This window comes from Crinia signifera, chromosome 3, assembly GCF_055691185.1.
Source record: "Crinia signifera chromosome 3, ASM5569118v1, whole genome shotgun sequence".
Classification (NCBI taxonomy): Eukaryota; Metazoa; Chordata; class Amphibia; order Anura; family Myobatrachidae; genus Crinia; species Crinia signifera.
This window is the reverse complement of record NC_139219.1, coordinates 300059385-300072962: the sequence shown is the minus strand read 5'-3', so window position 1 is coordinate 300072962 and position 13578 is coordinate 300059385. Positions and strand designations below refer to the sequence as shown.

The window sequence follows — 13578 nt, the reverse complement described above, 5'->3', positions numbered from 1 at the left end:
GGGGCGGCCGGCTGAAGTCACGTGACATCAGTGCCCGGCCCTCTTTGGCGGACACCAACGGATATAAAAGTCAGTTTAGATTGACTTTTATTTCCGAAGGGGAGAGAAATCATTTGTCTGCATGCAAGGGGATGTGTGCATGGTACCAAGGGAATTTCGCAGCAGGGGGGGGGGGGGGGGGGCGTTCCACCGGGCTTCTCATAATGTGGCCTTCTTACTCAGCTTCTCATAATGTGGCCTTCTTACTCAGCTTCTCATAATGTGGCCTTCTTACTCAGCTTCTCATAATGTGGCCTTCTTACTCAGCTTCTCATAATGTGGCCTTCTTACTCAGCTTCTCATAATGTGGCCTTCTTACTCAGCTTCTCATAATGTGGCCTTCTTACTCAGCTTCTCATAATGTGGCCTTCTTACTCAGTTTCTCATAATGTGGCCTTTTTACTCAGCTTCTCATAATCTGGCCTTCTTACTCAGCTTCTCATAATCTGGCCTTCTTACTCAGCTTCTCATAATGTGTCCTTCTTACTCAGCTTCTCATAATGTGGCCTTCTTACTCAGCTTCTCATCATGTGGCCTTCTTACTCAGCTTCTCATAATATGGCCTTCTTACTCAGCTTCTTTTCATGTGGCCTTCTTACTCAGCTTCTTTTCATGTGGCCTTCTTACTCAGCTTCTCATAATATGGCCTTCTTACTCAGCTTCTCATAATATGGTCTTCTTACTCAGCTTCTCATAATCTGGCCTTTTTACTCAGTTTCTCATAATTTGGCATTTTTAAACAGGTTCTCTTAATGTAGCCTTCGTAGACACATTTTTTATTATGTAGCCTTCTTGGACACATTCTCTCAGTGTTGGGCAATGTGATGTTTTTCATAATCCTCAGAGTGACCTTAAATGACATGACATGATTTTTCTTTTCTTTTTTAGGGCACCTCAATTATAGACCTTTTTCTTTTGAAAATGCCAAATTTTTATGTGAAAACACATTATATCAAGGTTAAGTTCTTGAAAAGTTCCAGGTATATAAAGAGATCCCTGATCAATACCAGCTTCAGGACTGATTAGCCCTGGGAGGGTCAATTAGCTGTGGTATATTAGCACAGCAAATTGAATAACCCCATGTGTATGTCATTATCTACAGACCATAGTAATAAGTCTTAGTAAAGGCAAAAGAGACCCAGTACCATATGACAGAACTCATTACAATATGGCCACCAGTGTGTGTGATAAAGCTGTACATTGATCCTGCTGCAGTAGATGTATTAAGCTTTGAAGGGAGATAAAGGGGAGAAGGTGTGCAAAGCAACCAATTAACTTCTAGCCAAGGGGGTGCTTTCCAGGAAAACACTGTAATGTTCCATTTCTTATACAGACACGGCAGCAGTCACACAATAAATAAAGGCATGCCACATATCATTGTAATCAGCAGAAGCTGCTTGCAAATAAGATGCTATATAATGTGAAAAAGTCACAATAAAAGACACCCAGCGCTACAAAGTTCCCAGTAGTAGGAGACCTTTGGAAACTATGGGGGTAATCAATGAATTCAACTTTTCTCTTTTTTTAGGCATTTACCCTATTCAAATAGAGGGCGTTTTTTTTTCCACCTAACTGAAAAATTTGGCAGTGGCGAAAAGCATGGTGGATCGGCGGAACAGTGACCAATCCAACTGTTTTCAACACTTTTGAATCATTTTGTGAAAAGGCATGAGCGAAAAATTCCTTTAATAGTGGCAATGACGGCCGCAATTGAATAGTCAGTGGTCAGATTAGTTCAGCTTTTGCGCATATTCAAAAAAATTGCACGAATTGAATACCCCCTATACAGTATGTGTAGGTAATATACATTATTATATGAGGATGATCAGGCATTTCTGTTTACTTTTCTAAAATTGTTCACTTATTAACTGTACTAAAATGCTGTTCATATAGTTTATATTCAATTTGCTTTCTGTTCTTTAAATATAGGCCAATGATGATTATTACTCAGAAAATAACAAGCTTGGCTTTTGAAGTCCGAGATGGTAAGATCACTTTTTTTTTCCTTATTTATTAGAACATACCAATAAAATAATTGGCCTTGCACAGAACAGTTCTGTATTTTATGTTATACATATAAAAAAAGATAGTAACTTGTGAACCAAAATTAATTCTGAAGTATTTTGAAAAGCCCCTTTCAATAGTTCTGTCTTATTTACTTGGTTTAGGTAGCCATATTGTGTGAGCTTAATTATGAGAACATAGCATATCCCAGAGGAGCAGCAGCAGCACAGTCCAAAATTCAAATAGGGAAGCAACACCAACTGCCAGTGAGTCAGTTTGGAATGGCAGTTGCTGTACTTCCCTATTTGAATTTTGAACTGTGCTGCAGCCCGCCTCTGGATCCGCCACTGGTTATGTGTACAAAATATTTCTCTCTTCGCCTCATGGTGAAAACGCAGCTGTACTATAAGTTCTTCAACTTTTCATAAACATGTTTTGCAAATGTGATCTTCCTCGCAAGACAGACCAGAATCCTCTAGAGGAGATTACACAGCAGCTCCACATTCATTTAGCAGCTCAACAAAGCAGTTCCCATGTTTCCGGCAATCCACAGGGGTATTCTGAAAACACAGCGTAGGACATCCATGAAATTGAATGCACACAGATGCAGGGCTGCGATGAGCTTAGTGTCTCTTAGTACAGCATAGAGTTGGTGGTGGAGGAGGATCATGGGATCTTTTACCCACAATACTAAATAATTGAGAAATACATCACCTGTTCTTATTATTACCATTACTATTATTGTTCTGAATGACATTGTGCTTGCATAAAGGAACATTAAATCCAAAATGTAATCCAACACGACACCATGTGGCGAAAGAAGCCGTCGGTCCACAACATAGAAAACATTTTACGTGTTTAATTTTCGGGTTAAACCAGATGGAGCATGATGGGTTACAAAAGCTTAGTAAATTTACCCCATAGGAGGGTATTTAATGTGGGAACTATCGACACGCGCCTATTCAGTGCGGCCGAGAATCGGCGAAAACAGACGCAAAGTCGACAATTTAGCAGCCATTTTTGCCAATGCAGATTACAATTTTTGTAAAAGACGAATCTGCATTGGCGAAAACGGATGCTGAATTGTTGAATTTGCATCCAGTTAACCATTCCGAAGGCTATCCGACCGCCGGAAAGTTTGAGACTGCCGGACAGATTATGGGGCAGATTTATTAAGCTTGGAGAAGAGATAAACTGGAGATAAAGCGGAGAAAAGGTAAAAGGAGATAAAGCACCAGCCAATCAGCTGTGTTTGAAAAAGACAGTTGGGAGTTGATTGGCTGGTGCTTTATCTCCTTTTACCTTTTCTCCGCTTTATCTCCAGTTTATCTCTTCTCCAAGCTTAATAAATCTGCCCCTAAATAGTTTAAACGTTAATTTGACCTATTATCGGTGAAAAGGGACGATATTTCTATATTTATATTTTTCTTTTCTGTCTTCTTTTCAACAGAAGAATAATTTAATTTGGTCGTGCTTTGTTTTACTGTAGGGTGGTGGTCTCCGAGCTTACATGGAGTATAAGGGTGTTTTACACATCACCCATAGGCCAAAAGTTTTCCTATTGAAAAATGTATTAGAAATTATTATAATTTAAGGAAATTGTGCCTACCAGTCATCATTGGGGTTGGTTATTTGCTAGTGGACAGGGTTGCTGTGTGCCCATGTACTTTACGACTTGCAGCCATCAGCACTGGTTTTGCCCATCACATTGACCATAAATATGGATCACCCAACCATGCCACCCAAGCCAGCACCACGGCACCCAGTTGGTGAGTCAGCTCACCTCTGTAATGTCTGTATTTGTACATGATATCACTTTATAGACACCTTTTTGCTCTATAATCCTCATAATCTGCTTCTAGCTGCGTCTCCTGTACTTTAATAAGGGCTTCCAGTTGTGTGGGCATCATAGCTTGTACATGAGGCATAAAGTATGTATAGCATGTCACACAATGGGTAGTTATGATACATATGATAAGCAGCGACACATGTTCTAACAACTAATAAGAAGGTAAACTCCCGCACCATAGAGGTGGGGGGAGCAACGTTAGGCTTGTATTATATAGGATTGGGGGTACTAGGAGGTTTTATGTAGTGGAGAAGTCATGGAAGCAGGGGATGAGAGGTGGTGATCAGAGAAGAGGAAAGGTGAAGGTCAGGAGCAAGTCATATAGGGAGAGGCAGTTCATCGCCTGACGCCTGGCCTGGTTCTGGTGAGGTTGGATGTGCTATCACTCCTGCTTACATGGAATCAGCAGCGATGCACGTGAATGTGAATGCTGCAGGACACTTCTGATATAAGTAGATGCCTCTTGCTTGCATGTGTGATCCTGTACTGCATCGTAGGACACTATCAGATCACCAGTGACACCATCGGCCGGCTATGTGACCCTTGGGAGGTGGCACAAGCCAGCCACCACAAGCCAGCCATCGAGTGCCCAGGAAGTATCTGTCTTCACCATCCTCTATTGACAACAGACTGTCAATCACTGACAGTCTGCAGCCGTAGTTAGTCCAATGATGCATGTCCTGTGCTGGGCATGTGCAATACAGGCCAGACACAGTACTGTGAGCCACACCTCCAACCACATCCTGTGTAAACTGGAAAAAAACAAGGATCAAGTGGTGGCTCCTTGAGGATAGGAGAGTAGAGCGCATTTTACACAGCTGCAGTGCATACATGGCGCTACTCAGGACATCGATAGCTGACTGATCTGCAACGGATGCTACGTGTTTTTGCGCAGATGCTGGTATTAGCAAAGCTGTAGTTGTGTAACTCAATACAAACCCCATATTGCCGCATAGCCTCTGCGCACAAATTTACAGCTGTGACTGCATTCCTGTATGTCCCTGAGGGGTAGGTGTATGAAGCAGTGATAAGGGAGAAGTAAGCCAGTAGAGAAGTTGCCCATGGCAACCAATCAGCACTGAAGTAACCTCTGTAATTTGCATAGTATATTATACAGAGCATCTGATTGGTTGAGATGGGCCACTTTTTCACTGGTTCACTTCTCCTCCGTTATCCCTGCTACATACATCTACACCTGAATCTGACTTGAAGTTTGGAAATCTGGGCAGATCGGAATTCTGGGAAAATGTAAGTTCAGTTTTCAAAGGAAGAAAGGTGTAGGTGTTCCTGTAGGGGTGCTAACAATTGTGTAACAAGAGACGCACAATGTCAAACTGTGCGCGGGGTTAGCAAGCCCCCGTCACTGAACACTCACATCTTATACACCATGCTCTTTATTCATCTGAAGATGTAATTATACATGTAAATGTGTGGTTATTTCCCTGTCAGTCCAAATGCTGTCTGCGGTTCGTCGCTAATTACACATTTGCATGATTAATGAATGACTGCAGTATAGCCTACACAGAGCAAAGTAACCTGGGGATTCCCAGGTGCAGAGAAAGCCAGGGCATGCTTACACTAGTAGTTCCACAGCAGCTGGGGAACCACAGGGTACCTTTATATGGAAGCTGTACATCTGTCAGAACAGACTTAGGTCTACAGTCATTAGGTCGACCCCGGAAGGTCGACTGGCCCCAAGGTCGACAGGGTTAAATGTCGACATGGGTTTAGGTCGACAGTCATTAGGTTGACATGAGTTTTCACTTTTTTTAGCCGAATGTCGACACAGTCGACATGGACATAGTTGGAGTTGCACCGCAGCCCCTCGCAACGCTCGCTTCGCTCACAATGCTTCAGGCACGGTGCCTCGTTACGCTCGGCACACTATTTTATTCTCCCACCACGCCCTAGTGGATGGTAGGGCATGAAATACCGCCTGCCGGCACATGTCGGCTCAAAAAAAAAGTGAAAAACCCATGTCGACCTAAACCCATGTCGACCTTGGCCCATGTCGACCTTAAGTCATGTCGACCTTGGGGCCAGTCGACCTTCCGGGGTCGACCTAATGACTGTCAACCTAAGTCTGATCTGACAGATGACCGCTTCCCCTTTATATGGTCCTTTTCTAATGTTACTGTGTATATTATAATGTGGGTGGATGAGACGACCAAATCTTCTGACGGCATAAAAAGTTTGTTCATTTTGTTCACTCTTTCTTCTCTTTAAGGAATATTTTGTAAAGAAGAGACCCTGACTCCGTCTCAGAGGCGACTAGCTGTTGGGTAAGATTATTATCCTCTTTTTAAAGAACAATCCTGTAATCTGCGCTCACTGATTACCTAGGTGATTTTAAAGCTTCAAATAGGATTGCTGCATCTATGTGTAATTTGCTGGGCTGGTCACTGAGAACAAGACAAGCGTATGCTGGAGATTACAGAAGAGGCTATAACTTTTGAGGACCGATTGGTGTATTGTTTATTGACTGTTTCCGTAGGGGTAGATGCATGAAGCGGTGATAAGGAAGAAGTGAGCCAGAGGAGAAGTGGGCCATGGCAACCAATCCGCACTGAAGTAACATCTATAATTTGCATAATATATAATTATACAGAGCAGGTGATTGGTTGTCATGGGCCACTTCTCCTCTGGCTCACTTCTCCTCCCTTATTGCTGCTTCATACATCTACCCCATAGTGCCGGCCAGACCAATCAGAATGAGGTGTATGAGTATGATCGAGAGGTGAGGGCTGGATTTGGGGATGCGTCACTGATTGCTAAAACCAGAAGGAATTTAGGGATGGCCTTCAGAGGGTTAAAAACAAGAAAACATTGTGTTTCACCCAAAATTTTAAATCCATTTTGTGCTTCATGCAGGCCAATCAGGGAAGAGTGGTTGGACTTTGTGGTGCTTTGGGGAATGAGGCATGGCACCTGGGCCCCTGCACCAGCTTTAAACCAATTGCTGCACTTCTGCTATCAAGGGCGGGCAACCATGGAATCTGTAACGTTGATGGCAAAACCACTGACTGTTTGCGGCAAACCATTGATATTTGATAGCCATTGATGGCTGTAAGAGCTTTCATTAGAAAGGAGAGGAGTTGTGCAAGGATGATAAAGATAAATGGCGGAGAAGTGCATTGTGGGTGTGATTCTGGTTCTAATACCAGGGAAGAAATAGAAATGAAATCAGCATTCCTCTGAGTTAGAAGGCTTTCTGTACAATTGCATTTTCTGGTTTGTTGCTGGTTGTCCTAAAATACTGTATTGTTCAGTGTTTGTTCTGATGTGCTTTCTTACTGATTTCCCGTCATCTGCAAGCGTATCTTCCCCCAGCAAGTGCATCCCTACAGATACAGTGTACACACAGTGTACGTTGGCATGCAGGGCAATGAACTACCTGCCTGGTGGTGGTGGTGGTGGTGGTGGGGGGGGTTGGCCATGCATGCGGATTCTGGGGGAGAACACTGGCGACCAGCAAGATTGATGGACACTGCTCATCAGTCTCGGCCAGCGATAGTGACGCACGGGGGCAAAGCCCCGCGATCTAGCAGTAAAGCCATTGCAAGCACTGGCTTTCCCTGCGGGCAATAGCGACCGCACATCGACGTCGCCCGGGGCTAAACACATGGAGTAGCCCGTTCTCCTTTTCTAAGTGATCTACTGTAGGTAGGTCTCTTACAAATGGGGCAGAAATCTCCCTACATGGATGCCCCTTAAGGCTGGCATATATGCTAACAGCAACTATTCTGTTCTCAAAGTTCTAATTTTTTTTAATTGACACACATTCAGCTTGGCAAGAAACACCAATGCCGTATTCATGATTGAAGAAGAAAAATTCCTAGGCCGGCATCTTTAAACCTTCTGTGGCAGAAATGTGCATATAAATCCGTGCCACAGTTGCCGGTGACTTTGCTCAATTCCGCTTCCTGATCCCATTGTCTGAGCTGCTTGGTGTTACAGATCTGGGCTGAGCGGTAAGCGAGAACCAGCTGAGTTTTCTGAATGAAAGCCAGGGAGACTGTGTGAGCTACACAGGGCTGGCTCGTTGTACAGTGATAGACTAGGTGCTGCTAAAAGCAACTTCCAATCAGTGGCCGTATATTCCTGCTCTAAATATAGAACAGGGGAAAAGGCTCCAGCAGGACGCTGCAGGTTACTTGTAAGCTGACACCTCCAATATGTTTCTCTGCGTGACACGGAGCAATTGCTGGACATGCGCATCGCGTTCCTGGACTGGAACTCCAATGTTATTTACTTGGAGAATAGCAGAACCACAGAGGAACTCTTCCATTTATGCAGACAAGTTCAATTAAATATAACTATGCTGAAATTAGACATTCAGTTACAATGATGTCTTCCACTTAGATTAGTTTGTTAGATGTATATGTGGGATGCAAGTCAGCATCCTGGCGGTCAGGATGCTAGTGGTCAGTATACCATTCCTAGCATCCTGACTGCAGCCAGAACACCAGTGCCGCAACGACACAGAATGCAGACACCGGAATACTGGTGGCCAGAATCCTGATTGGCAAGTATGCTGGTGGGTGCACAGGCTGGGTAGCATGCGCTTGGGGATAGGGGGGGTGTTATGTTTAGCCACTATTTGGGGGGACTTAGGGCTATTTCACATGCTCCGGCTCCTGGCGGGAGGCAGCAGTCCCTTTCAGTGGTGGGATCCGGCTCCAACCGGACGGCCAGGCTGTGGTCGTCCCGTGTGAATGGACACAATTGTGTCCATTATTAACTACGGTGTGCGGCACGGCTTTTCGTTGTGCGGGGTTTCAACACCCAGCTGCGGGGAGAGGAAGGTTAGACTTATGCCCTGTACACAAGTTGCAATTCAGTGTCACTTTTGATTTGATTTGGACCTCTCCCCCAATGTCACCCCTCCCTACCTGGAATCGATATTGACAGCCGATAGATCGCCCCTGGGGTTTTGTTGGCAAGGTGCAGGGTTTAGGGTTAGACACTAGTGGGGGGAGGGTAAAGCTCAGCTGCAGAGGTGGGCTAGGGTTAGGTTGCGAGAAGGGAGGGTGGGAGGGGGCAGCGGGGAGGGTAAGTATACTTACCTGATTCATGTCTGGATTTCCTCTTTCGACATGCCAGCAACTGTACTCTGACTGTTGGTCATTCCTATGTATCCCATACATGTAGCAACACAGACTGTAATACTGCTTTCACATTGCAGAAATGGGTAATGACACGGTATTCTTAAATGGGACTTTAAAACGGGTCTGAGCCTTGAGACCTTTCACATTGCAGGTGAAAACCGTTTTAAAAATCATTTAATACCATTCAAACATTCAACCCGTTTAACCCCCAAGGTACACGTTTCAAGCCATTGAAATAGAGCCATTCAAACTGCCAAAAAAACGGCTTTGAACCGTGTAGGACTCTGCTTTTTAACCGTGTTGAAATACCGGTTAACTTTAACCGGTAAATCAACTCTGGCACTTTCACATTGCAGCCTTAAACGTTTTAAAATGGAAAAAAACGGCAATATACCGTTTTAAAAGTGCGATGTGAAAGGGGTATCAGTAACAGTTTGTGCATGTACGTGGCAGTATTTACAATTAATAGTTTATTTTTATATCACAGTAGATGGAAAATAAACTAATCCAATTGGAAGCCAGTTTTCTTTGAAGGTCAAACTCATGTTTCAATTTCCTTAACACTTCAAGTGGTCTATTGATTTCTGTTTCCATGTCTTTGAGTCTTGGCGAGACCACATCTTAGTCAGTCCTCTGGCTTTGACACTAGAGCCAAACAGATTGTAGAGGAATAAATGTCTCCAGGCCGGAGATGATACACATTCTCGTGGCTTGAAGTCTCGGGTTTTGTTCTCTAACAAATCTAAAGAATAGTGCTCTGGTTTTCAGCTAAAACCCTGTGTTCTGCAGACAGCCTTACTAGTAAATCCCTGTGGCAGGCCTGAATAATATCAAATGCTTCTTATAAAGCAGAGACTATTCTGTCACAGTGGCGTAGCTTTACTGAAATCTCAGCAATGGAACTTGTGTTACGGCTTACAGAGAGCAGACAAGTAATGAAACTGTAGCTGGTACGTGGCTGGCTTCCCATTATCCTTCTGAATAGATTTGCAGTATTTCCCCTTCTTATGGGGAAACCCAGCCAGTAGTTTCTCCAATGGGGGCTACTGTTGGCACTAGTCAACTGTAACACTTTAATAGACAGAGGCTATTTACTACAATGGGAAAGCCCATTTTCCTGACCAAAATGGATGGTTTTACCAGTAATTGTTGGGTGTGTCTGTAAATCATGAGGGTGCCTATTTAAGAATGATCTCAGTAGGCAATAGCAGAGGATACAATGCTATGTAGGTGTGGGTGTATGGCTTGGGGGCGTGGCTTGTTGATTTAGGGATGTGGTTTGCCTAAAACGGCGGCTGGGCTTATTTTGTCCCAACTTTGGATACATACTGAGGGGGGTAGTCCATTGGTGCAGATTCTTCTCCTAGATGGAAAATCTGCACTTTTCAATGTTTTTTTAGGGCGAATTTGGATTTGCCCTATTCAATTTAAATGCATATTTTTGGCCTAGGTAGAAAAATGTAACCAGGGGAAGAACACGTAGATGAGTGTTTTTGCGTGTCTTTTCACCTTTTTTTTTTGTTATTTTGCGCTCATGCCTTTTTGCCCCTCAAAAAAAATTAAACGGCATGGGATTAAAAACTGGACGAAAATCCAAAATTTAATACAATAAGTTCAAAATAGTCCCATATTTTTCACCTAGTTACAACAGAGACTTCTATCTAAAAACTGTCACAGTCAGGCTTTTTGAAGGCTTTGTGGTAGAAACAAAGAATTTGACAGTAGATAAGGCCCATCTAGTCTGCGCCTTTTTCTATCCACATTGTTACTTCAAACCCTGTTTGATTCTTATTTATTTGTAAGGATATCCTTATGTCTATCCCATACATGTTCAAAATGTTCTACTGTTTTAAGGCCCCTATACACTTATGCGATTTGGGCTGAGAAATTGGTGAAATCGCATGTTTGACATCGCATTCGATCTGATGCGTGGTCCCGTGCGCCTTGCATCGGAGTTTGAGATTAGAACTGCCTGCATGTCAGTCCTCTGACTCGGCCCACCTCCCGGCAATGGGGAACGGGGTCGCATGCGGTACATCTCATGCAGAAGGACCGAATGTGATGTATTAAATGCGATCCTGCCGCCCGGAAAGTTCCTGGGCGGCTCAAGGGGAATCGGATGGACAGACACGGCTTTGTCTACTCGCAGTTGTGTATGACCATCTTTAGACTCTACCACCTCTTACGGGAGGCTATTCCACTTAATTCCACAGTAATTTTTCCTTAGGGTTCCCCTCTACCTATCTTGCCACACTTTCAGTGCATGTCCTTGTGTTTTAATACAGTACTTTGGTTCATTTGAAGAATGTTTCCATCCAGGACCCTGTTATAATCCTGGATATATTTGATAGTTTCTGTCATGTGCCCGCTTTCCCTTCTCTGCTCCAAACTATACATATTAAGATCGTTTAGTCTTTCCGGGTAAGTTTTGTGATGTAGGCCATGCACCATTTTAGTTGCCCATCTTTGTACCATCTCTAGTGTATTTATATACTTCGGAAGATATGACCTCCAGAACTGACACAGTATTCCAGATGAGGGCTTTATGCTCCTGATTCCTCTTCCTATGCAACCAAGCATGCTTGCCTTCCTCATTGCGTTGTGACATTGCCTTTAAGTCACCGGAACTAGTGACACCTAGATCCCTCTCCTCTCTGTATTTTCCAATATGGTGCCATTAATACTATATTTAGCCATTGAATTTTTGAGACCCAAGTGCACGATTTACCATCTTTTGGAATTACACTGTAGTTGCCATGTCCTTGACCATTCCTCTAGTCTGCCTAGATCATCAATCTTTTGTTTTACCCAGTTGCATGCCTTTGTGTCATCTGCATAAAAGGCCTACTTGCTTCAATACCATTTGCAATGTCAGCTATACAGATATTAACAAACCAAGTACAGATCCCTGGGGTACACCACTGGTAACATTACTTTCCTGTGAATGCACTCCATTTTCTACAACTCAATTTTCTATCCGGCAACCAAGATCGTATCCATACAACGATCTCTTATCCCATGCTTTCGAGTTTATTTAGCAGTCTGCGATGTGGGACAGTGTCAAAAACCTTACTAAATTGTATATAAGATATATGGTCCCTCCTTTATCTATTACTTTAAGCACCCAGTCAAAAAAAGTCCATAAAGTTTGTATGAAATGATCTCCCCCGAGTAAATCCATGCTGTTTGGGATCCTGTAGATTGCTGGATTTCAGATAATCTGGAACATTGTCTTTTAAAAGTGTTTTCATAATTTTCCCTACTACTGTTATAAAGCTCACTGGTCAGTAGTTGCTTGTGTCCTCCTTGCTTCCACTTTTGTGCAGTGGTACCATGTTTACTCTTCCAGTAAGGGTTTCTAAATATTATGTTATAAACCTTACCCAGAATGCATGTACAGATGGAATAGATAGAATCGCCAGCCACCAGGCCCCACCGTCTGTCGGAAGGGGGCGTGCGTGCACAAGGCGCTTGCGTGCCCCGTTTCGACGGAGCTCCCCACTGCCATCGCCGGTCCCTGCCGCACCCCCCTAACCCTGCCCATCTCCCTGAAGCGGAGACGGGCAGGGTTTCCGCCGCCCAGTCGTCGAGTGACTGGGATGCACGTGCGTATGAGACCCTCGCGCGTCCCAGTCTGATGGAGTCCCTCTCAGCTAGCGCTCACCAGCAGGGACATTCTGGCAAGCACTTAGGCTAAATGAGAGGGGCTCCATCTGTATGTTTCATATACAGCTTATACACACACATCCAATTCCACATGATGATCTCTCGGATGCGCGTTATTGTGGCAGCTACAGCATGTTACTGCGGTCCAGATTTGCACAAAAATGCTCGCTGCCCCATGGGGCTTGGAACACTTTTGTGCAAAGTAGGTCTGATTTCACCTGCCACTGCACATTGCACCATTCATGTAGAATAGGATTGACCATATAGCCTGAAGGAACGGGATACGGTCATTAGGTCACCAGCAAGTTGTTAGACAGTCATTAGGTCGACATGCATTTAGGTCGATATGAGTGTAGGTTGACACGGCTTAGGTTGACAGGGTCATTAGGTCAACAGTCAAAAGGTCAACGTCTTTTTTTTTTTTTTACTGTTTTTTGAGCCGACGTGCCGACAGGCGGTATTTGATGCCCTACTACCGAGCATAAAATAGTGTGCCGAGCGTAGCGAGGCACCGAGCCCGAAGCATGGCGAGTGCAGCAAGCCATGCGAGGGAACGTGGTGCACTTTAACCTGTGTCCATGCCGACCCTGACAACATTCGGGTCCAAAAACAGTGAAAAACCCCATGTCGACCTAATGACCCAGTCGACCTAATGTCTAACAACTTGCTGGTGACCAGCTGCTCCACACCAGAAGGAACAAGGTGTTGCTATTTCAGTCCTGCTCAAAAAATTCTATATTTAAGATATGGGATACCCAACCTGTGTAATACCGATTTGCATGTTACTGTGTACAGTATTTTGTATGTTATCTTTTAATTTAATTTATCTCAAGTATCTACTATTACATAAAATTTTATAATGATTATAACTTTTCCTCCACCTTAATTGGCCGTAAAGCGTTGAGAGGAAAG

The 13578-nt window shown here is 43.8% G+C and overlaps 1 protein-coding gene across 1 annotated transcript in view; it reads left to right on the top strand.

Moving 5' to 3' along the window:
- Positions 1 to 13578, top strand: part of MBOAT2 (membrane bound glycerophospholipid O-acyltransferase 2) — a 173422-nt gene that overhangs the window by 126206 nt on the left and 33638 nt on the right. Inside the window, exons 6-7 of the mRNA XM_083178526.1 lie at positions 1969 to 2024; positions 6120 to 6174. Coding sequence (XP_083034652.1) covers positions 1969 to 2024; positions 6120 to 6174 — 111 coding nt within the window. The remainder of the gene's footprint in view (positions 1 to 1968; positions 2025 to 6119; positions 6175 to 13578) is intronic.